The sequence below is a fragment of the Typha latifolia genome, chromosome 3 (genome assembly GCF_019914945.1).
Source record: "Typha latifolia isolate L0001 chromosome 3, TyphaL0001v2, whole genome shotgun sequence".
Taxonomy (NCBI): Eukaryota; Viridiplantae; Streptophyta; class Magnoliopsida; order Poales; family Typhaceae; genus Typha; species Typha latifolia.
This window is the reverse complement of record NC_133088.1, coordinates 8366265-8388134: the sequence shown is the minus strand read 5'-3', so window position 1 is coordinate 8388134 and position 21870 is coordinate 8366265. Positions and strand designations below refer to the sequence as shown.

The 21870-nt window shown below is 41.9% G+C and overlaps 1 protein-coding gene and 1 long non-coding RNA gene across 2 annotated transcripts in view; both read right to left on the bottom strand.

Moving 5' to 3' along the window:
- LOC140784297 (uncharacterized) overlaps window positions 1-19733 on the bottom strand; it is a 41451-nt gene extending 21718 nt beyond the window's left edge. Inside the window, exons 1-2 of the long non-coding RNA XR_012108244.1 lie at window positions 17339-19733; window positions 15638-15828 (exon numbers count right to left, since the gene is read on the bottom strand). This is a non-coding gene — a long non-coding RNA (uncharacterized lncRNA). The remainder of the gene's footprint in view (window positions 1-15637; window positions 15829-17338) is intronic.
- LOC140783396 (pentatricopeptide repeat-containing protein At2g21090) lies at window positions 2717-5914 on the bottom strand. Its single transcript, XM_073130275.1, has one exon. The coding sequence runs from the start codon at window positions 4832-4834 to the stop codon at window positions 3146-3148; it is 1689 nt and encodes a 562-aa protein (XP_072986376.1). The 5' UTR covers window positions 4835-5914; the 3' UTR covers window positions 2717-3145.
- Window positions 19734-21870: the final 2137 nt, after the last annotated feature.

Genomic DNA, 21870 nt, shown 5'->3' with positions numbered 1-21870 from the left:
TACTCGTACTTATAAGCATAAAATTTATCGTTCTCGTTCTCTTGCTAGTGATGCCCTTGTACTAGTCTAGGCTACCAACCCATGGAAACTGTTACAAACCGGCCTAATCTGATCCGCAACAGTTCTGGACTTGATGAAGCACATGACTTCCAAGGGGTTCTGTGAACAATCTAGCCAAGGAATCCTCCTGAATTTTGGATATGTGGATATGTTGTTGCCCTTGAAGAGAGCTTTCCAACGGATCTAAGATCACAAGATTTAGACGGTTAAATCTCAAGATATCGACCGAATAGTGGTCGAAGGTCAATTAGATCCTAGCTTGATAGCCCTCCAATGACTAGATGGATGCTAGGTTTAGTTCTTGGTGTGAAGAGAGAGAATTTGTTGTAGAAGAGAGGTTAGAAGCTGGAAGAGGCCGACCAAAGACGGGCGGAGGAAGAAGGGAGGTGGGAGAGGGCGCTAATGGCTAGAGTCAAGTAGAGAAGGAGATAAAGGCCAAAGCCAATTCCAATATTATCATCATCATACAACTCTAATTAGGGTTTCCTCCACATATATATAGGCTCACATTAGGGACTCATCAACTAAGTTAAACAACTCCAAACAAATCCTAATAAACCAACAATTAAGTTAAAACCCTAACAAATCAACTAAAGTAGTCTTTCTTACCTTCTTCTATTAACCCTTCGTTTCATTGTAGATAAATTCCCAATCTGGAAAAGTTATAAATATAAAGGTTTTAGATCTCAAGGTTGGTGACTTATTCAACTAGTTTGATATTATTTTGATATGTGTAGAATATTCTACAAATATTTTCTCCAAACTGTGTAGAGCTAAATTTAGCTAATTAAATAAAATCTTAACCTGCCAAGACTCTAATTAAACTAAATAACTAAATAAGATAATTAGACTCAATCCATTAAGCCTAATCTTACTTTGATGTGATCCGATCTTATTTGGTTTGCATCAAAAACTTACCTTCCCGCTAAGATGTAAGTAGACATGATCATCGGGCGGGCCGGGCCGAGTTCGAGCCGGGCTAAAATAGTCTAGCTCGTTACCGCCCATCGACCCGTGAGAGATCGGGCAAGCCGATTGGGCTGGGCCGGCCCGACTAACCAATCACTCGGCCCAACCCATATTTTAGCTATTTTTAGAATTTTTTTAACTATTAGCTTATTTTAAAAAAAAATATTTATATTCCTCCATTTAAAAAATAATTAAAATAAATTAAAAATTTTTAAAGGTGCGCTAAAAACAATGCAAAACGATACAATACTAAAAAAATTTACTGTAGCAATGGTAAAAATACTGTAGCAGATGGGCAAACTACTGTAGCAGACGGGCGGACGGGCTACTATAGCAGATAGTCGGGCTACTGTAGCAGAACGGGCAGGCCTAATTGCGGGCCAAACGGGCGGGCTTTCGGGCCGGGTCGGACGGGCAAAGAGCTGGCCTGTGCCGCCCATGGATTGTTCGGGCTCGGGCCGGGCCGGGCCTAAACTGGGTCCGGGTCGGGCTTAGCCCGGTCCAAACCTGGCCGGGCATGGGCAGGCTGGGCCCTTTGATCATGTCTAGATGTAAGTGTTTTGTCCTTGGTCAAATCCATATGGGGATATCTTCTCACTTGGAAGGGTTTGTACGACCCTTTCCCTTGTCTTTTTGCGAGGAAATGATGGAATCACTCCAACGTCTTCTCCTTGGCTGTGTCTTCTTCAAGCCCCTTCTGGACTCCTTAAGTTTGGGGGCGGGTGTTCTCCCCATTGTTGTTGATCTCGGAGTAGTAGTCCTCTTGGAGGACGAAAGATGTTGTCCTGACTGAGGCATGACACGAACCACCTCTTCGTTCTATTCTAGTGGCTTCTTCATAATGAGAGGGTCACAAGTTTTCAGGAAGTCCCGAATGGCAATTAGCCTTAGCGATGCCCTCTCCATTTTCTGGAAGGAGTGGAAGTCTACCCCTCAGGTTTAAGTTATTTGAGGATTTCTCAGCTTTGAGTTGCATATTTATAGTCATTCATGATCTATTGGAGAGGAAAGGGCATAATGCAAGCTATAGTCAAATTATGGAACAAACATTTCCTTTCCAGTAAATAAAGAGCTCAGCAGCTCAGATGATAACGAATGTCTGGTGATTCTATAGTCAGATTATGGATATCACAAAAGAAAAAATAAATCTCAGTTATGATGCATACTTTTATGGTGGAGACTAACAAATCAATTTGAGTCGGATACTATTTTTTCTGCTTCTGCTACATATGTTAATGACCTGAGTGCACAAAATATTAATTCAACCAGGGATCTTCCTAATAACAACAAACTATTTCGCTCCAATCGTTAAAGCGTTCCAATATAATGAATTTCTATTTATTTATATTGTATGTCCTTGTCAAGCTAAAAAGGTTCTACTGACAAATACACATCTTAGAATAGATGTCCAACCTCTAAAGAACAGGTCCAAATAAATTCACCAGCAATTTCAGACCTACGGAGGGAGCAGAACACTATTCGATAAGAACGAATAGCTATATGGTATGCAATTTCTAACGACATTCAATTTTTTTTATCAAAAAAAAAAATATTCAAATATTTTAGCATGGAATGGCAGAGAATATTTCTGCAAAAAGCATTTAACTAGTGCAGGAAACTCTCATCTATTGAAGTGAATATCTAAATTCACATGTCCTCCGAGCACGAAATCTTGTTTGAAAAGAACTGAAAACTAAAACATAGGAACTCATTATTATTAAACAATAACCATATGTAAAAACTAAGAATATTCAAGAACAGAACATTATCAATAATGTGAAGGGTTCCAGATAGTACATAATGTACATTGCTGAAGTGTTTTGAAAACATTATTAGCCTCTGATGAAGAATAATCTTCAAAAAGTAACTTTATTATCTGCAGCCAATTGGAAGAACTCTGGTTTTGCGATTTTTTTGCCTTTAAATGGTGGTGTTCCATATAACAAGTATGCCAAACGTGTGAAAAATGTTATGACTGCCCAATATCCGTGGAGCACTCAAGTAGTCCAAGAAGCACCTATCATTTGAAAGAGTGATGGTCTAGTGGCACAACATACATTAGCTTTGAAACCATGTGCTGCTCTGAGGTGCTGAACAAGTGAACTATATTAGCAACTTAGATCCAACTCGAAGCCTTCTCTTTTTTTACTAGGTTTTCCTCCATGAGGCACCTTACATTTTCCACAGAATCCCAACTCCCAGCATTGGCGTGTATATTTAAGAGTAGCACATAAGCTGCAGAAGATTGAGGCTCCAACTCAATAAGGCGTTCTGCTACTTTCTTTCCCAACTGCATGTTCCCATGAATCCTGCATGCCCCAAGCAAAGCATTCCAAGATCGTGCACTGGGTCTATGGGGCATCTTCTCAAGCCATTCCATTGCCTCTTGCAAACGGCCCGTTCGGCCCAACAGGTCTACCAGACAAACATAGTGGTCTTCTTCTGGAAAGATACCATGGTTCTTGCCCATAGACTCAAAGAACTCCATACCCTCTTCCACTAAACCTGAATGGCTGCATGCAGTCAGGAGAACCACAAAGGTGTTAACATCAGGCTTCGCTCCAACTCCAATCATCTCTGAAAAAAGTTTAATTGCAGCTCTGCCATGACCATGCTGACCCACAGCAGAGATCATTGTATTCCACATCACTGTATCCTTTTTACTTTGAACTGTCCTCTTAAATATTCGTTGACCTCCTACCAAATCCCCACATTTGGAGTACATGTCAATGAGAGAACTAAGAACTATAGCATTGGGATTGAATTGGGTTCTCAGCATTCGGCAATGGATCTGCTTCCCATGCTTTAGTGAAGCAATAGTAGCACACGCACACAAACCACTACTGAAAGTGAACTGGTCAGGCCTAACACCCTTATTTATCATATTCCTGAACAGATCAAGTGCTTCTAAAGGCTGGCCACCACGAACATATCCCCCAACAAGAGCAGTCCAGGAGACAGGATTCCTCTCTGGCATATCATCAAATAGACGACGAGCAGAGACCAAGTCCCCACATTTCGCATACCCGTAAACCAGGGCTGTCCAAGCAAGAACATCTCTAACGGGCATCTCATCAAACAGGTTCCTTGCATCATCTACACAACCGCATTTTGCATAGGCATCAAGGAGTGAACTTGCGATAATGAGATTGGATAGGAACCCAAGAAGCAGCACCTGGGCATGGATCTGTTGGGTAAATTTGGGCTGCGCATGGCGGGCGCATGCCACGAGGAGGCCAGAAAAGGTATGCGCATTGAAACCAAGGGAGGACCTCCGGAGCTGAGAGTATAAGGACAGGGCCTCTCGGAAGGAGCTGGCACGAGCGAGCGCGAGGAGCATCGTGTTCCAGGAGACGAGGTCGCGATGCGGCATTCGACCGAATATACGGCGAGCGGGCGCAAGGAGGCCGAGACGCGCATAGCCAGCGAGCATGGCATTGAAGGAAAAGATATTTGGCTGGGGCATTTTGTCGAATAAGTGTCGGGCCTCGGAGGGGCGACCGCGTAGGAAGTGAAAGGACAGGAGGTGGTTAGCGAGACGAGTGTAAGAAGGAACTAAAGACTTGACGCCCGAGAGGTGGACGAAAAGATGGATACGATGGGCTAAGGTAAGGGAAGAGGAGATTAGGCATTTGTGGAGGAGCTCGGCGAGAAGGGAGAAGGGAGCGCGGAGGCCGGCTCGGGAGAGGAGGGGGAGAGAGGAGACAGCAAGGTCGAGACGGCCGACGGACAGGTGGCGGCGAATGGAGACAAGGAGGCAGGAAGAAGGATGGCTTTGTTTGGGGTTTAAATGGAGGTGGGGCATTGGGAGGGAAAGGAGAAGGGAAGAGAATGGGAAAGTAAGAGCGCGCCTCCTTCACCTCGGCATTGGGCGGAAGGTCCAAGCTTGACCGACTCGGACGAGTCGAGATTCGAGCAGAGTATGTTTCGTGACTTTTTCTAATTACATTAATTAATTAGAAAAAGAATTATTTGCATCGAAAACCTATTTGGTTTACGATTTGGCAGCCTAGGGTTATACGACTTGGTCGGATTGGATCTGCTTGCGGCATTGGGTGCATTGAGATAAGCCTATTTATCTAGTTTGTGTTTGCTTGAGAGAATAAAACCTTTTGCTAGAGGGGACCTGCGTTGGAACGTGTCGTTTGAATGCCTGTACGCATTCGCAGCTACAGAGAATGCAAATTATGTGCTTGAACACGATCGGGCGTGTTCTAACGCACTGCGGCGAAAATAGTTAGCTTTGGCCTTTACCTCCTTCTCAACTTGTCTCTAGCCATTGGAGGGCTATCAAACTATGATTAAATTGACCTTCGGCCACTGTTTGGTCAATATCTTGAGATCTAACCATCTAAATTATGTTATCTTAGATTCATTGGAAACTCTCTCCAAGAGCGCTAACATATTCAAAATTTAGAAAGATCCGTCTATTAGATTGTTTGCAGATCACTTCGGAAGTTACGAGCCTAACCGAGTCCAGAACCGTTGCGGATCGAATCAGACTGGTTCGTAATAATTGGTGTTAGAGCCAATGTTCCTCGGACTGTCATGGCTACCACAAGATTGAAGGTGACAAAGCAAACAAGAGATCAAGGCTTGGAGACGGACCACATGGTTCCGTCAAGATCTCCATCCCCATAGAGCTCACGAGGATAGATAGAAGGCCCTCCCGATCTCGCGCAAACCCCAACGCTTATGGCATAAATGTTGTTAGAGATCAAGGCCACCCTTGTTGATAGGAGCCATTATCCTCCAAGGCGTAGCACTGAGTGTCATCGAAAACATGAAGATCACCCTTTACCAGGAGAGGGGGAACCGACGAGGACCAATCCTAGAGACATCATGGCAACAACGCGACGACCTACACGGGTGCCGCACCAACTTACCACCATTGCACCCGAGGGAACCTATGGCCCCACATCCAGATGAGGAGTCTTAGGATGAGTGGGAGGAGCCCCCACATCAACCAAGGGTCCAGCAACAAGAGCCACTTCACCGAGGATGCGAGAATGGATGCGACCAAATGTTACAACCTTGCACTATTTGAGTCGATTTTCTTAAATTCAGTGGTGGTGACCCATTGGATTGAATTTATAGGGTGGAGCAATTTTTCACTTATCAAGGGACACCTAATCACCAAAAGGTGCTTCTGGCCTCATTCCTCCTTGAAGACATAGCAGTGAAATGGTTTCAAGTAGCGCATTGCAAGCATGCTTTCGCCACTTGGGAGGAGTACACCGATGCACTTTGTGTGCATTTCGGACCCTCCGACTATGAGGGCTTCCAAGCCACATTGACAAAGCTAACAAAAAATACCTCTGTAAGAGCCTATCAAGAGGAGTTTGAAAGAATTAACAATCGAGTCCATAGGTGGTTGAACTCAGCTCTCAAAAGCACTTTCATCTCCGGGCTTCGTTGTGATATCTAAGCAGAAGTCAAAGCTACTCGTCCTACCACCTTGCTAGAGGCCTTCTCAGTGGCACAAATGATGGAGGAAAAGATACGAGAGTTGAAGGCAATACAACAACCAAAGTGGACCACATTGGAGTCGACAACCATGGATCAAATGCTAGTGAGCAACCCGAGATCACTAGCCTCAAGTGTGCCATATTCGGGACAAGCTCGGCCAAATCCAAGTGGGCCAGCCCCACCACGAATCGAGCTGATACATTTAGTTAGGGTCTTTTTCTTATTGCATTAGTTATTTATTTTTATTAAAATAAATTTCTTTGGGTCACGTTCGAACACGATTAGGGGCGCATTCAAATGTATTTGTGAACGCCTGCATCAGGTTCACAAATACAGAGAACAATGCGGTGTTCGAACGCCTTCATTGCGTTCACATCAATAGAGAACGTCATTTGTGCGTTCGAACGCGATCGGTAGGAATCTTCTAGAATTAGGGCTAATAATTGTATTTTGGCTTATTAGCTAGCTTCTATAAAAGTGTGGATGGCAGCTAAAATCATTATGCTATTGGATTATTTATTTCTTGCCTCCTATCTTCTCTATCTTCTCTACCTTAATCTCCTTCCTCCCTCTTCACCAACCTACCACCTCTACCGTTGGCAAGGTGTCTCCTAATTTCTAATCTCCATTGTCTGTCAAGTCCTCCCTCTTTCTTGGGATCTCAACCACTTATTCACCATCGTCTTTATCCCTTAAACAACATTAACCATCCACCCTCATCTCTATTATCATCCATAACCCTAACATCCACTCCACCCGTCACCACCACCATCATCCATACTAAATCATGTTTTCATCCTAGTTGTAGTTCGAATCTCCGAAGGGCATAAATACAAAAATCGTAGTTCAAGAAGTCATGGATCCATTTCACATAGTTTCATAATTTTCTAATTATAAAAAAATATTTGGTGAATATTTTATCTTAGTTGCACGGACTGCATCCTACAATAAATCCAGAACTTGAAGAAATTATTTCGTAGCCTATCATTAGTATCAGAGCCAGGCAAACCTTAGATCTTTATTAATAGTTGAAACAAGGAAGATGACGTCGACAAGGAGACCAATGGAGAGCACACCGATAAGGGAAGACTCAACCCACAATAACCTTAACTATGAGGCTGATTCCTTTGGAGTGACCATGGCAGGACTGATACGATTCATACTTCACTAATGTCATCTTGAGTATGGATACATTTTAGGGGTGTCTTTTATTCTCGTTTTAGTGTTTATTTTAAATTTGTATGTCACATTCGAATGCGGGTGGAGCGCGTTTGAACGCATTTGTGAACGCCTGCATTAGGTTCGCAAATACAAAGAACGCAAAATGTGCATTCGAGAGTGTTCGAACGCGATCGATGGAAATCTACTATTTCTAGGGTTAATAATTGTCATTTTTGAATTGTTTGGTTAGCCTCTAAAGGTGTGGATGCCAACCAAGGTGTCACTACTAAATGAGTTGAGTTTTGCCCTAGTCTCCTTCATCTTCTTCTCTCTCCTTCTCTTGTTTGTCGGCATCGCCGTTTCTAACCTCCTCGACATGCCACTCATCCTAGTCCCTTAAGGGGCGGCCCACTCCTCCCCCTTCTTCCAATTTGTCTATCACCTTGCCGTAACCTCTTCCATTATTCATAATCCTTCCATCTCCACTTACTCATCGGTGCCACCCCATTATCGCCGGTCCACCACCATCCATCATCACCTAGGATCTCGTGCCTCTATCCACAGATCCATACACGGACTCCGTGATGTTCATCTAATTCTTGGACGATATCTAGAATCTCACTATTAGATTTTTTTTCTAAAACTAGATTTGTTGGAAAGCTCTTTTCTAGGGCTACAACATATCAAAATTTCACATAGATCCAATAGTTGTATCTTTCAGGATCTTTTTCCAAAGTTCTATGTCACATCCTGTCCAGATTTAAAATTGGCATAGATCGAACCTTAGCCCAAGGGGAAATCGTATCAAGAGTGGTATTAGAGCCACCGTTTCTGGGACACGCTGATACACTTAGTTAAGATCTTTTTTTATTGCATTAGGTATTTATTTTCATTAAAATAAAATTCCTATAGGTCATGTTCGAACACAGGAGGGATCGCGTTTGAACGCCCTTGCGAACGTCTGCATTAGGTTCGCAAATACAGAGAACGCATATTGTGCGTTTGAACGCGGTCGGGCGAGTTCAACCATAAATATGTTGGCTAGCCTCCATAAATATGTGGATGACAGCCACTTCAATATGCAAATGGATTATTGATTTCTTGCCTCCTATCTTCTCTCTAGACTCTCTCCCTCCTCTTTCTTCACCATCTTTCCACCTCTACCGTTGGCAAGGTTTCTTCTAACTTCTAATCTCTCTCGACTATTGAGCCACCCCTCTTCTTTAGGATCTCGACCACTTCGTTCCCTTCGTCTATATCCCTTAATCACATCCACCATCCACCTTCATGTCCATACCCATCCATAACTCTAACATCCATTCCACTCGTCCCCACCACTATCACCCACGTTATTCTGTATTTTCATCCCTACTACAGTTCGAATCTGTGAAGGGCATAAATATAAAATATTATAGATCAAGAAGTTACAGATCTAACTAAGTTTCATAATTTTATGACTACCGGAGAATATCTAATGAATATTTTACTACAATTTTACGGACTAATTTCTATAATACATTCAGATCTTGAAGGAATCGTTGCGTAGCCTCTCTTTCGCTACAGAACCTATCAAGTGGTATCAGATCTTAACAATTGGTATCAGAGAAGGCGAACCTCAGACCTCCATTATTGGTTGAAACAAGGAAGATGACATCAACAAGGAGACATATGGAGAGCACACCGATAATGGAAGACTCAATCCACGATAATCCTAACTGTGAGGCCGATTCCTTCGGAGCAACCATGGCAGGACCGTGTCAACCAATGTCCATGGGTTTGAATATGGATGAACTTACAACATGCAAAAGGATCACAATGAATTCAAGGAATATGTCATGAATCGATTGGATTTGTCATCTCTTCGACGACGATCAGAGTTTCAAGAAGGACCAACGCTGGGACCTAATCGAACCGATACCCTAGAGGTCCAGGTGCGTCATATGAGTGTCAATGATCCCCTCTTACATATGCCTACGCATCATTCCTCACCTCTGTTATAAAACCCAAGACCAGTAGTGGTGGAACCCGAGAGGTGTGCGACACCGGTGCGCTTCGTCGATGAGGAGGATTGGCACTTTGAGTGATGAGGTTAATCCCTATGGAGATGGTGATGGACGTGCTCGAAGATTTAGAGAAGGTGATCAACATGCACAAAGGTTTAGACCCAAACTAAGGATCTTTCGAACCCGATAACGCTATTCAGGGGAAAACCGTATGCTTGGACTTTTCAAAATTCCAAGGCAGTGATCCAACGGATTGGATTTTCAAGTTGAACAATATTTTTATTGTCAAGTTACAGCGGAAGATGCAAAAGTCCAGATGGCAAGCTTTCATCTCCATGAAACGACATTGCATTAGTATAAATCGGATATTCCTGGTCGTGGATTTACGGGATGGGCTGATTTTTGTAAGAGGATTATACGCAGATTTTGGACAGCGACATATGAAGATTTTGCTGCAATATTAAGCAAGATGGTTCAGAGGATGACCATATCGGAGTACCAACCTGAGTTTGAATGAGTTAGTAGTCGTTGTGAGCCATCTTGGCCCGAATAGACATTAATAAGTACATTAATTTTAGGGCTGCAATAGGAGATAAAAACGAATGTTCGTACTCTATGTCCTACTACTCTTAAGGAGGCCTTTGAGAATGCCGTGAGAATGTAACAAAAGCATTGGGTTTTAAAGATGGCACCGAAAACTAATTGGCGCAACCGAGATGGGCGGTTTGCACTTAGAACACCGACTGAAAATTCTACAGTTTCAAAAGAAGGCTACGAGTACTAGACCACGACTATCATTGAGACCTTCTTCCAATGTTAGAGGAGGCACAAGACCCCCTGTTCGAACTCTCACAACTGCCCAGGTATTGGAGCGAAGAGTGAAGGGCCTTTGCTTTCGATGTGATGCGCATTTCACCCCCGTTCATCGGTGTTTTAAACCGATCGGGAGTGTGATGCTTATCGACGGTCTTGAGGAGGATGATGAGGTGGTTGATGTTGGAGAGTGTCTAGAGGAGGCCCATGAGGAGATTGTTGAGGAGGGCGTGGAGAAAGATATCCAAGCTAAAATATCAATACATGCATATTCGGGCACTTCCGCGCTGAGGACGTTACGAGTAGACAGACTCGTTAGAAAGCATTGTGTGCACATCCTCATCGATTCGAGGAGTACACACAACTTTCTAGATGAGAGGTTAGCGAGGAGATTGGGTTTGGATATCGAGCCGACCACGGGATTTGATGCTATTAGAGATGGCACGAAGATTAAGGCAGAAAGCTTGTGTCGCTGGGTTGGTATACGGGTGCAAGGACATGACATCATTGTGGACTTATATCCGTTGGAGCTGTGAGGAGCGGGCATTGTCCTTGGTGCTCAGTGGTTACAGAGTTTGGGACTCGTCACATTTGATTTCTGGAGCATGTGGATAAAATTTAAACAAGGAAACAAAGATATGTGGCTTGATGGCGTTCGGTCTTCACCGATTCCTGCGATACAGCCTCTCGTGGGGCTGCCTTGTGCATATTATTTAGCCTATCTTCTTCAGTTAGGATCAGCAGGAGATGAGCCTCAAACAAGTTCAAGTACTACCATTGAATTGTCTAATCTATTAGATAACTTTTCTGGACTATTTGAGGAGCCACAGGAGTTGCCACGGAGGAGAGCGACGGACCATCGCAGAGAGATTGTACCTGGGGCTGCATCGACGAACATGAGGCCAAATCGGTATCCACATGTGTAAAAAGAAGTTATCTGAAAGATGATAGCTGAGATGTAGGAGCAAGGCCTCATACAACCAAGTCATAGATCATACTCTCCCCTGTGCTATTGGTGCGAAAAAAAGATGGGACATGGCGTTTTTGTGTCGACTATCGGGCACTAAACGCTATTATCGTCAAGGACCGGTATCCCATTCTGGTTATCAAGGAGTTGCTGGACGAGCTAGCACGGGCGATCATATTCAGCAAGCTTGACTTGAGGGCCGGGTATCATCAAATTAGAGTTCACCCGACGGATGTGCACAAAACTGCATTTTGAACTCCTGACGGGCATTACGAGTTCCGGGTGATGCCTTTTGGTCTCACCAATGCTCCCGCTACCTTTCAAGGCCTCAAGAATGATATATTTTGGCCTCTCTTGCGAAGGTATGTTTTAGTATTTTTGACGACATTTTGGTGTATAGCAGGACTGAATTGGAGCATTAGCGGCATTTGGAGGATGTGCTGAATTTGTTGAAGCAAAACCAATTGAAGATCGAGAAGTCCAAGTGCCTTTGAGGAGTACCACAAGTGGAGTATTTAGGCCACATCATTTCAGCCGATGGTGTAGCGGCGGATCCTCAAAAGGTTGCATGTATGACTGTTTGACCTATTCCTACTACTACCACCGGATTGAGAAGAGTTTTGGGGTTGACCGGAGATTATCGACTCTTTATCGCCGGATATGGCTAGATCGCTGCTCCTCTCACTTTTTTGTTGAACAAGGATTCTTTTAGATGGACGAATGAAGCCACTATAGAGTTTGAAAAATTAAAAATATCAATGATGACGGCACCCATTTTACCGCTACAGGACTTCACCAAAGAGTTCATTATGGAATGTGATGTGTCGGGTGTTGGCATAGGAGCTGTACTAATGTAGGAAGGACGTCCCATAGCCTTTCTTAGTAAGACTTTGTCACAAAAATCTTAGCAATTATCGACTTATGAGAGTGAGAGATGTTGGCAATTCTGCATACGATGACAAAATTGAGGCCTTATTTGAACGGTAGACGATTCATTATCCAAACCGATCAAAGGAGCCTTCCATACTTTATGGGACAGCGCATATACACTCGACACAGCCAGAGATGAGTCACCAAATTGCTGGTATCGTGCCAACCCGATACCGTTGAGCTTGCAACCTATTCTTTTCCTACCTTTCCCTTCCTTGACGAGCTGAGGTATGTATATACATTTGACCCAGATATTTTGAGATTGTTGTAGGAGGTGATGGATGATCTGGAGCGCCGTCTAGAGTTGGAGAATCAAGACAGTTTGCTGTTGGACCGAGGATGCATTAGGGTGCCCACAAATGATGGATTGCGGCAGAAATTATTGGAGCACTTCCACCAAATTCTAGAGGCTGGTCATGAGGGTGTCTTGAGGACTTATTAGGAGGATATCTCAGAGTTGTATGTGGCCAGGATTGAGGCGGAACGTGAGGAGTTTTGTCCGTGATTGTGAAGTTTATCAAAGGGCTAAGGCAAGCACATTGAAACCGGCCGGATTACTACAGCCTTTACCTATACTGGACCGTGTTTGGGAGGATATTTCTATGGATTTCATAGAGGGTCTTCCGTTGATACGTGGTTATTCCATTATTTTTATGGTTGTTGACAGATTGAGCAAGTATACGCACTTTTCATCATTGTCACATCCATTTTCAGCCAAGTCGGTGGCTAAAATTTTTGTTAGAGATGTTACTTAGTTACATGGCATGTCATGCACGATTATCTCGGATCGTGATCATGCATTTATGAGCAAATTTTGGACGAAGTTTTTTAGATTGCAGGGGACTCGATTAAACTTTAGTTCGGCCTACCATCCATAGACGGACGACCAAACTAAGGTGGTTAATCGAGGCATTGAGCAGTATTTGAGGTGCTTTGTTGGAGAGATGCTGAGACGATGGTTGGAGTGTTTACTACGGGCGGAGTGGTTTTATAACACCGTCTACCATAGCAACATTGGCATGACTCCATTTGAGATGGTGTATGAACGCATGGCTCTTACGTTACGCGCTTATGATCTAGTGAGATCTGTAGATCAGACGGAAGTGGACTTAGTATTGATAGATAGAGATGCCACATTGAGGAGGTTGCGTGCTCATCTTAAACTTGCTCAAAACCACATGAATCAAGTTTATAATCGTAGCCATAGGGAGCAAGAGTTCGACATCAGCAATTAGGTGTTTATGAGGGTGCAACCGTATCGACAGATGACCATACGTTCGATGTGAAACCAAAAGTTAGCACATTACTAGTTTGGTCCGTTTTGGGTGTTGGAGTGAATTGGTCTAGTTGCATATTGATTGGAGCTATCGGAGGGGTCGAGAGTGTATCATGTCTTCCATGTTTCATTGCTGAGGGAGCGGATTGGAGATCACGAGGTCGTTGGATCGGTTCTACTGGAGCCATTACAGGAGATAGAGATTGTAGAGCCAGCTCGTGTGCTTGCTAGGCGCCGACGGCAACATGGAACCAGATTGGAGATGGAGATTCTATTTTAGTGGCTTGGCAAGCCATCTGAGGAGGCGACATGGGAGTTGGAGACTGATATTTTAGAGCATTTCCCTAACTTTTCACATTGAGGGCAAGGTGCGTGGAAGCATGGTGGGCTGATATACTTAGTAAGGATTTTTTCTTATTGCATTAGTTATTTATTTTTATTATAATAAAATTCATGTAGGTCGCATTCGAACTCAGGAGGGGTCGCGTTTGAACACTCTTGCGAACGCCTACATTAGGAACTCACCATCAGGAAGACGAAGTTCAGCGCGAATAACATCTGAGTCCAAGTATACAAACAACCCACGAACAGTAGAATGAATACAACGTTCTAAAACCGTGGCATTACAAAAAATTCCCGAACAACTTCCACATAAGCAGTCCCGCTCATTCGACACACCGATAATATACACACGTTATGAGTGCATTAATTTTAGTATAATTATCATAGAAGTCGAGAGAGTGAATAAATCAGAAATGATACAATATACTACAAGATGACAAAATTGACTATAATAACTCATAATCAAGAGAAAAATCATATTTATATGTCAAGAGTATATTATTGAATCTAGGAGTGCATCAAAATTTTCTTTTATATGACAAAAACTCTCGACAAATCTGAAACTAAAACCAAAGAAAATTTCAGAGTAAAGAAAACCTAAAAAGAAACGAAAAGAAATAATAAAAATGAAACATGCAAACCAAAACACGCAAACCAAAACAAAAAGAAAATCAATCCAAAGCACAAATTCCTAAAGAAATACGAAGATACTCAAATCTCTGTAAATCCAAAGGGTTTGTAAATAGATCACCCAACTGTTTCTCCGTCTCAACATGTTCTAGTGCTATTATTTTGTCTTGAACTAACTCGTGTATAAAATGATGTTGGATATCAATATGTTTTGTATGCGAATGTTGAACAGGATTTTTCGATATATTAATAGCACTCATGTTGTCACAATAAAGCACCATAGTATCTTGTTCAATGCCGTAATCTTTGACTATCTGTTTCATCCATAGTAATTGAGAACAACAACTTCCCGCTGCAATGTACTCGGCCTCCGCAGTAGATAAAGATATCGAGTTTTGTTTCTTACTGTGCCAAGCAACCAAATTGTTTCCAATGTAAAAACATCCACCTGAGGTACTTTTTCTATCATCACATGAACCTGCCCAATCAGAATCCGTGTATCCAGATATGATAGCTCCCGAGTCATACGTAAACCAGATACCTAAGTCAACTGTGCCACCGACATATTTTATAATATGTTTCACAGCAAACAAATGTGTCTCCTTAGGTTCAGACTGAAACCTAGCATACACACCGACACTAAATGCAATGTCAGGTCTACTAGCAATTAAGTACAAAAGACTACTAATCATGCTCCTATACAGTGTCTGATCAACACTTTTTTCTGAAATATCCTTACTTAGTTTGGTAGTTGTACTCATAGGAGTTCTAGCATGTTTTGCATTTTCTAAACCGAATTTAGTCACAAGATCCTTACCATACTTGGTTTTATCGATAAATATCCATCTTTCCAACTGAGTAATTTAAAGTCTCAAAAAGAACTTCACATTTTTAGCGATAAATATCCATCCTTACTATACTAGATTTCTCATGCATAGCATTAACCCAAGAATCGTCTAACAATGCTTCGTTCACGTATTTAGGTTCAAAAGAAGATGTATAACAAGTAAATGATACCTCACTTTAGATTTGTCGTCTTGTCTTAATTGGTTCATTTACATTTCCGATCACTTGTGACAGTGGATGATTTGATTTCACTCTAGCAGATGGTTCTGGTACGTTGCAGTCATCTTTGTCCATTTCAACTTTGTCCTCGTCCTGATTCTTAATTTCCAGATCAAGCTCTCATATTTCTTCGTCATATGTATCTGCAGAAACAGAAATAAGAGTAACATCAGTTAAATCAGTCGTGGATTTATCTATCATAACATTAGCAGATTCCATAACAGTAGAAATGTCAAGATTAAATACTCTGTAGGCTCTACTATTATTCGAGTACCCCAAGAAAATGCCTTTGCTACTTCTAGTGTCAAATTTAGTCAAATATTCTCGATCACGCAAAAGATATAACATTTACTACCAAAAACTCAAAAATATTTAACACTAGGTTTCTTACCTTTCTAGATTTCATAAGCAGTCATTTTTGTACCTGGTCTTAAATAAACACGATTTATCACATGTACCACTGTATTGATCGCCTCCGCCCAAAACTTTTGAGTAACCTTTTTAGCGTGAAGCATAACCCTAGCCATTTCCTGCACAACTCAGTTATTTCTTTCAACAATCATGTTCCGTTGTGGAGTAATAGGAGCTGAAAACTCATGTTGAATACCAAGAGAATCACAAAATATAGAAAAATTTTCATTTTCAAATTCTCTACCATGATCAGAACGAATCCTAACTAGGGTTGTAGATTTTTCATTCTGCAATTTTAAGCATAGTGATTTAAAAACTTCAAAGGTTTCAGACTTCTCACGTAGAAAGGCAACCCAGGTATATCTGGAGTAATCATCGACCATTAAGAATATATAGCGTTTACCTCCAAGACTTTTTGTTTTTGTTGGACCCATCAAGTCCATGTGAACTAATTGAAGCACACGGTCAGTGGAAGCTGCATTTACCTTCTTGTGTGAGATCCGAATTTGTTTTCCAATTTGACACGAACTGCACACTCTTTTTGACATTTCTTTTATCTTAGGTATTCCTCTTACCACTTCTTGTTTGGACAGAGTAAATAATTCCTTGTGATTCACATGTGCAAGACGTTGATGCCAAAGATTTGCAATGTCGAAAGAGGCACTATTACATTTCAGTTTATGTGACGTTCCAACAACATAGCAATTATCAGATGTTCTAGATCCATAACATATAACATTATCACCATGATCTAGAATAGTACAATCATTTTTGGAGAATTTTACCTCATAATCTTCATCACAAAATTGACTGATACTCAGAAAATTTGCTTTCAAGCCCTTAACATAAAAAACATTTTCAAGAATAGGCACCCTCGGAGAACTTATCTTTCCTTTACCTATTACCTTGGATGAATTACCATCTCCGAATGTCACAACTCCTCTTCATGTTTTTCAAGATTAGAAAATAACGACTTGTCACCCGACATATGTCTTGAATAGCCACTGTCTAAATATCACAAATCAGAATTTAAAGCTTTCAAAGCTGTATGCACAACATAACATTTCAAATCACTTTTCTTGACCCATATGGCTTTTGTTTTTATCCCATAAATAAAAGCAGTTCTACGTTTTGCAAAAATTTGCAATGAGGTCGAATATGCCCTAGAATGCCGCAATGATAGTATGTCGGAACAAACCATTTTCTACTCACTTTTTGTCGAGGAGTGTGACTAAAGTTTACCTTTGGTGCCGTTGACGATTCACCAGTTTGTAGATTCACCTTCAGTTTAGAAGCATTCATCCAGGATTGCTTTGTAAATGCGGTTGATGACTTCAGATATTCTTCCTTTTGTATGCCTGCAGAAACGAAGACAGTTTTATTATTATTTGAATTACTAGTGTATCCAACACCATACCTATCTTTTCCACAGATCTGAACCTTTAGGATCTCGTCAAGTTTGTTCTTCCCTTTTAGAAATGTCACTTCCTTATTCAGTCGCTCTAGTTCAATTTCATCAGCCTTCATTTTATTTTTTGCATTGTTAAGTTGTTCAGAAAGGTCTTTGACACGTTCAAGTTCCAATTTGTACTTCTTCTCAAATTGAATTCTTTCAAGTTCGATTACCTTGAGTCGTTGATGTAGTCTAAGATTGCTTTTCTTGAGTTTAAACGACTCTAGGTACAGGTCATTATATGCCTTTTGTATTTCAGATTCATCTTTTTCAGCTGGTAACATATCCTAATCATCTATACTATCAGTATCAACAACATAATCAATATTGAGTAGAGAAGAGGCAAAAGCAACAAAGTTTTCTTCGTCTTTTCTAGAATCATCATCATCAGATTCATCTAAGTCATCCCAAGTAACTTTCATAGCTTTACCCTTCTTCTTAAGGCGATTAGGGCATTCTTGAGCTATGTGTCCAAAACAAGAATATTCGAAACATCGAACTTTATTCTCAGAATTCTTATTTTCTATTTGACACCTTTGTTGCACACACTTGTGTTCGAACTTGCAGTTATTCTTCTTTTCACAAATGCTTTGCTTTTCTCAAGTTTTTCAGCATTCAACTTGTTTGGCTTCCGAAAGAATTTATTGAACTTTTTGACGAACATGACCAACATCTCAACATCTAAATCACCGTTATCATCAGACTCATCTATACTTTGTTCAACTGTGGATAGGGCAATCCCTTTGGACTTCCTCGGTTTTGAAAGGCTGGACTCAAATATTTGTAGATTTCCTACCAATTGTTCAATTTTCATAGAATCGATGTCCTTACTTTCCTCAATAGTTGTAACTTTCGCTTGAAACCTCTCTGGAAGAGACCTAAGGATCTTACGGACAATTCTATTTTTAGGAATTTTCTCTCTTAGGTTGAAACTAGAGTTGACTATATCACTCAGCTTTGCATAAAACTCATCAAATGTCTCATTCTTCTCCATACGTAAAGTTTCAAAACTAGTAGTCAACCTCTGAAGTTTAGAAAGTTTTACAGCTATAGTTCCTTCGTGAGTAGTTTCTCAGATCGTCCAAGCTTCTTTTGCTATCTCACAAGTAGAGATTCTTCTAAATTCTTCCGAGTAAATACAACTAAAAATTGTATTTATTGCCTTGCTATTCCATCCAACTTTTTCATAGTTTGACCTATCCCATGACTCTATCGGTTTATCAGCAAGTTTATCATCCACCATGTACATTGGTGGACTCCAACCGTTCACAACGGCAAACCATACTCGTTCATTTATAGACTTCAAGTAAGCTCTCATCCTAGCTTTCCAATATCCATAATTTGATCCATCTAGGATAGGAGGTCTAATAAATGATGGTCCATCTCTATGAAAATCCATGCCTATCTAATCTCTCACAAAGGTGAGAGAACCTGCTCTGATACCAATTAAAAAAACCCTAGACACAAGTATGTATCTAAATACTAAGCAATGATATTACTCATTCGCTTAAGTAAAAGTCCGTAGAAATATTAGGAACGAAAGCAGAGATGAACGCCAAGATTTTAATGTGGAAAACCCAAACAAAAAAAAAACCACGGATCCAAACTCGGATCAAAACCAATTACTAGAATAGTAGCAGTTACAAGACTGACTCACAAAATAACCCGTCGATACAAACGACTTTATTCTTCTCAGTCTTGCTCACTAGAACCCACGATTCACTGCTTCTCATGATTGAAGTCCAACCTCAGTAACCCTCGAGATTGATCTTTCGTCTAGATAACCCTTAAGACGAAAGATTAACTTTTGTAGATGAGGGGAACCTTGTTAGTTGAAGGACCGATGTAGCCTCAAGAAGTCTCCTTCCATAATGCTTCTTCAACCACTCTCAAGATAGGGCATTACAATCCTTATATATGATCTCTAAGATAGAGCCAAATCCAAGTCTTATCCGTACTCACGAAAGTCCAATTTTATCAAACTTCGTTGGTGCGTTCGAACGCGGCCCGAGTGCGTTCGAACGGCATGACTTGAACTCAGGTGCGTTCGAACGGGCCCGAGTGCGTTCGAACGCAACAACTTGAATTCTTCAGGTTGCGTTCGAACGTGTTTGTGAACGCAGCTCTCGGTCTGTGTGAACGCAGTACCTGCGTTCGAACGCGTTTGTGAACGCGGCTCTCTGTTTGTGTGAACGTAGTACCCGCATTCGAACGCGTTTGTGAACGCGGCTCTCTGTCTATGTGAAAACAGATTCCGCGTTCGAACGCGTTTGTGAACGCGGTGTGAACTCGACGGCTTTTCTCCAATAATCTTGCAATTCTTCAAACCAGAGATATTCTAGTAACTGGACCAATACACTCCAACACTCGAAACGGACCAAAGTAGTGATGTGCTAACTTTTGATTACGCATCGGGCATAAGGTCACATGTTGATATGGTTGCACCCTTACAAAAAATCCCACTGTTAATGTCGAACTCTTGCTCCCTATGGCTGCGATCATAAACTTGCTTCATGCGGTTTTGAGCAAGTTTAAGATGGGCACACAATCTTCTCAATGTGGCGTCTCTATCTATCAAAGCTAAGTCCATCTCTATCTAATCTGCAGATGCCACTGTATCATAACTGCATAACACCGGAGTCGTGCGTCCATACACCATCTCAAATAGAGTCATGTCAATGCTACTATGGCAGGCGGTGTTGTAAGATCACTCTGCCTATGGTAAGAACTCCGACCATCGTGTAATAACCCAAATTTAAAAAAAAAAAAAAAATTATTTCTGCACTGCATGGCACGACAGCTCGTGCCATGCAGTGGCAGCCGAGGTGGGCGCCACGCGCCCCAAGCGCTCGCCCGGCCAACCTGGCCGAGCCAGCTGGCGCGGTGGGCCCCCGCCGCCACCGCAGCCTCCCTCCCCACCGCCTCTCTTCCCTTTTTCTCTCTCTCTCTCTCTCTTTCTCTTTCGAGCTCTCGCTGACCTTTCTCTCTTCCTCTCTCTCCCAAACACCCTCTCTCTTTACCCACTGCCGCCGCCACCTCCTCTAGCTCCGGTGAGCCTCCCTCCCTCTCTCTCCCTCCCTCCCTCTCTCCCTCCCTCTCTCTCTCTCTCTCTCTCTCTCTCTCTCTCTCTCTCTCTCTCTCTCTCTCTCTCTCTCTCTCTCTCTCTCTCTCTCTCAGCTTCCTCTCGGAACCGCCGGAGTATTGAGCCGTCGGCGAGAGGCCGGCCGCTGAGTGGCCACCACCGGCCGCACCCCTCCCCCATGGCCCAACCCTTTTTTTTCTTCTTTTTCTTTCTTCTTCTCCTTCTTCTTCTCTTCCTTCTTCCTCTCCTCCTCCTCCTTCATTCCTCCTCTCCTCTCGCTCCGCACTCTCGCAAGTGGCGCCGGGCTCGGCCCGCGCCCTGTGGCCGCTAGCGCGCCGGGCTCGGCCCGGCGCCTTGTTGTGCATGGTGCTTTGGCCGAGCCCAAACTAAATGCAATTCTATTTTCTGTTTTCTTTTTTGTTTTCTCTCTCCTCTCTTTCTATATATATATATATATATATGCACAATTAGGTTAGCTTAGTTAATTTAATGTAATTAAGTTATACAAATTAAATATAATTATATCATAGCTAGTATATAGTTCTAATTATACCATGTTTAACAAAATGCCTGCAATATAAATTACTATTTTAATCCTAAGGAATTTTAGGGTTATGTACGTATATTTTTACGTAATTAATTGCAGTAACTTAATTCTTATTTTCTTAATTATCAAAGAGAATAATAGACAGATAAAATATACTCTAAATACACAAATAAATAATATAATTATGATTGATAAATAACAAAAACAAATATTTGAAGAGTACATAATTACAATAAGAAACTATTCTTTTGTCTGGTTAATTTTAAATTAATAGAAAGACTGACATATTTGCTATAAATAATTTCAGATCCCGACCCCCCTGTTCAAGATTCCGTGGACTTAGCTATCGAGGCGTGATCGATATCGTAATAGCGTGAACGAGTGGTGGTTTGGTATTTGCAGTGGTGTGACAAACCACACACTTAAATTTCGAAGAAATAGTCGAAGAGTGCTGCTGGATGGACATCAGCTGCGGCAAGGGCTAGCGTTGCAACCGCTGTTGGGACTCCCATGTTTAGGAGATCGAGCTCTACTCTTGCAAATATCTATTGCTGAACCAGAAGATCCACCATCCAATGGAATACTTGCTAACATGAAGGAGCTACTGCAGGAATTCAGCGACCTCTCCGAGCAGCCCCGCCCTAGGACTGCCGCCGACCCGTCAGCATGACTACCAAATTCAGATCATTCCA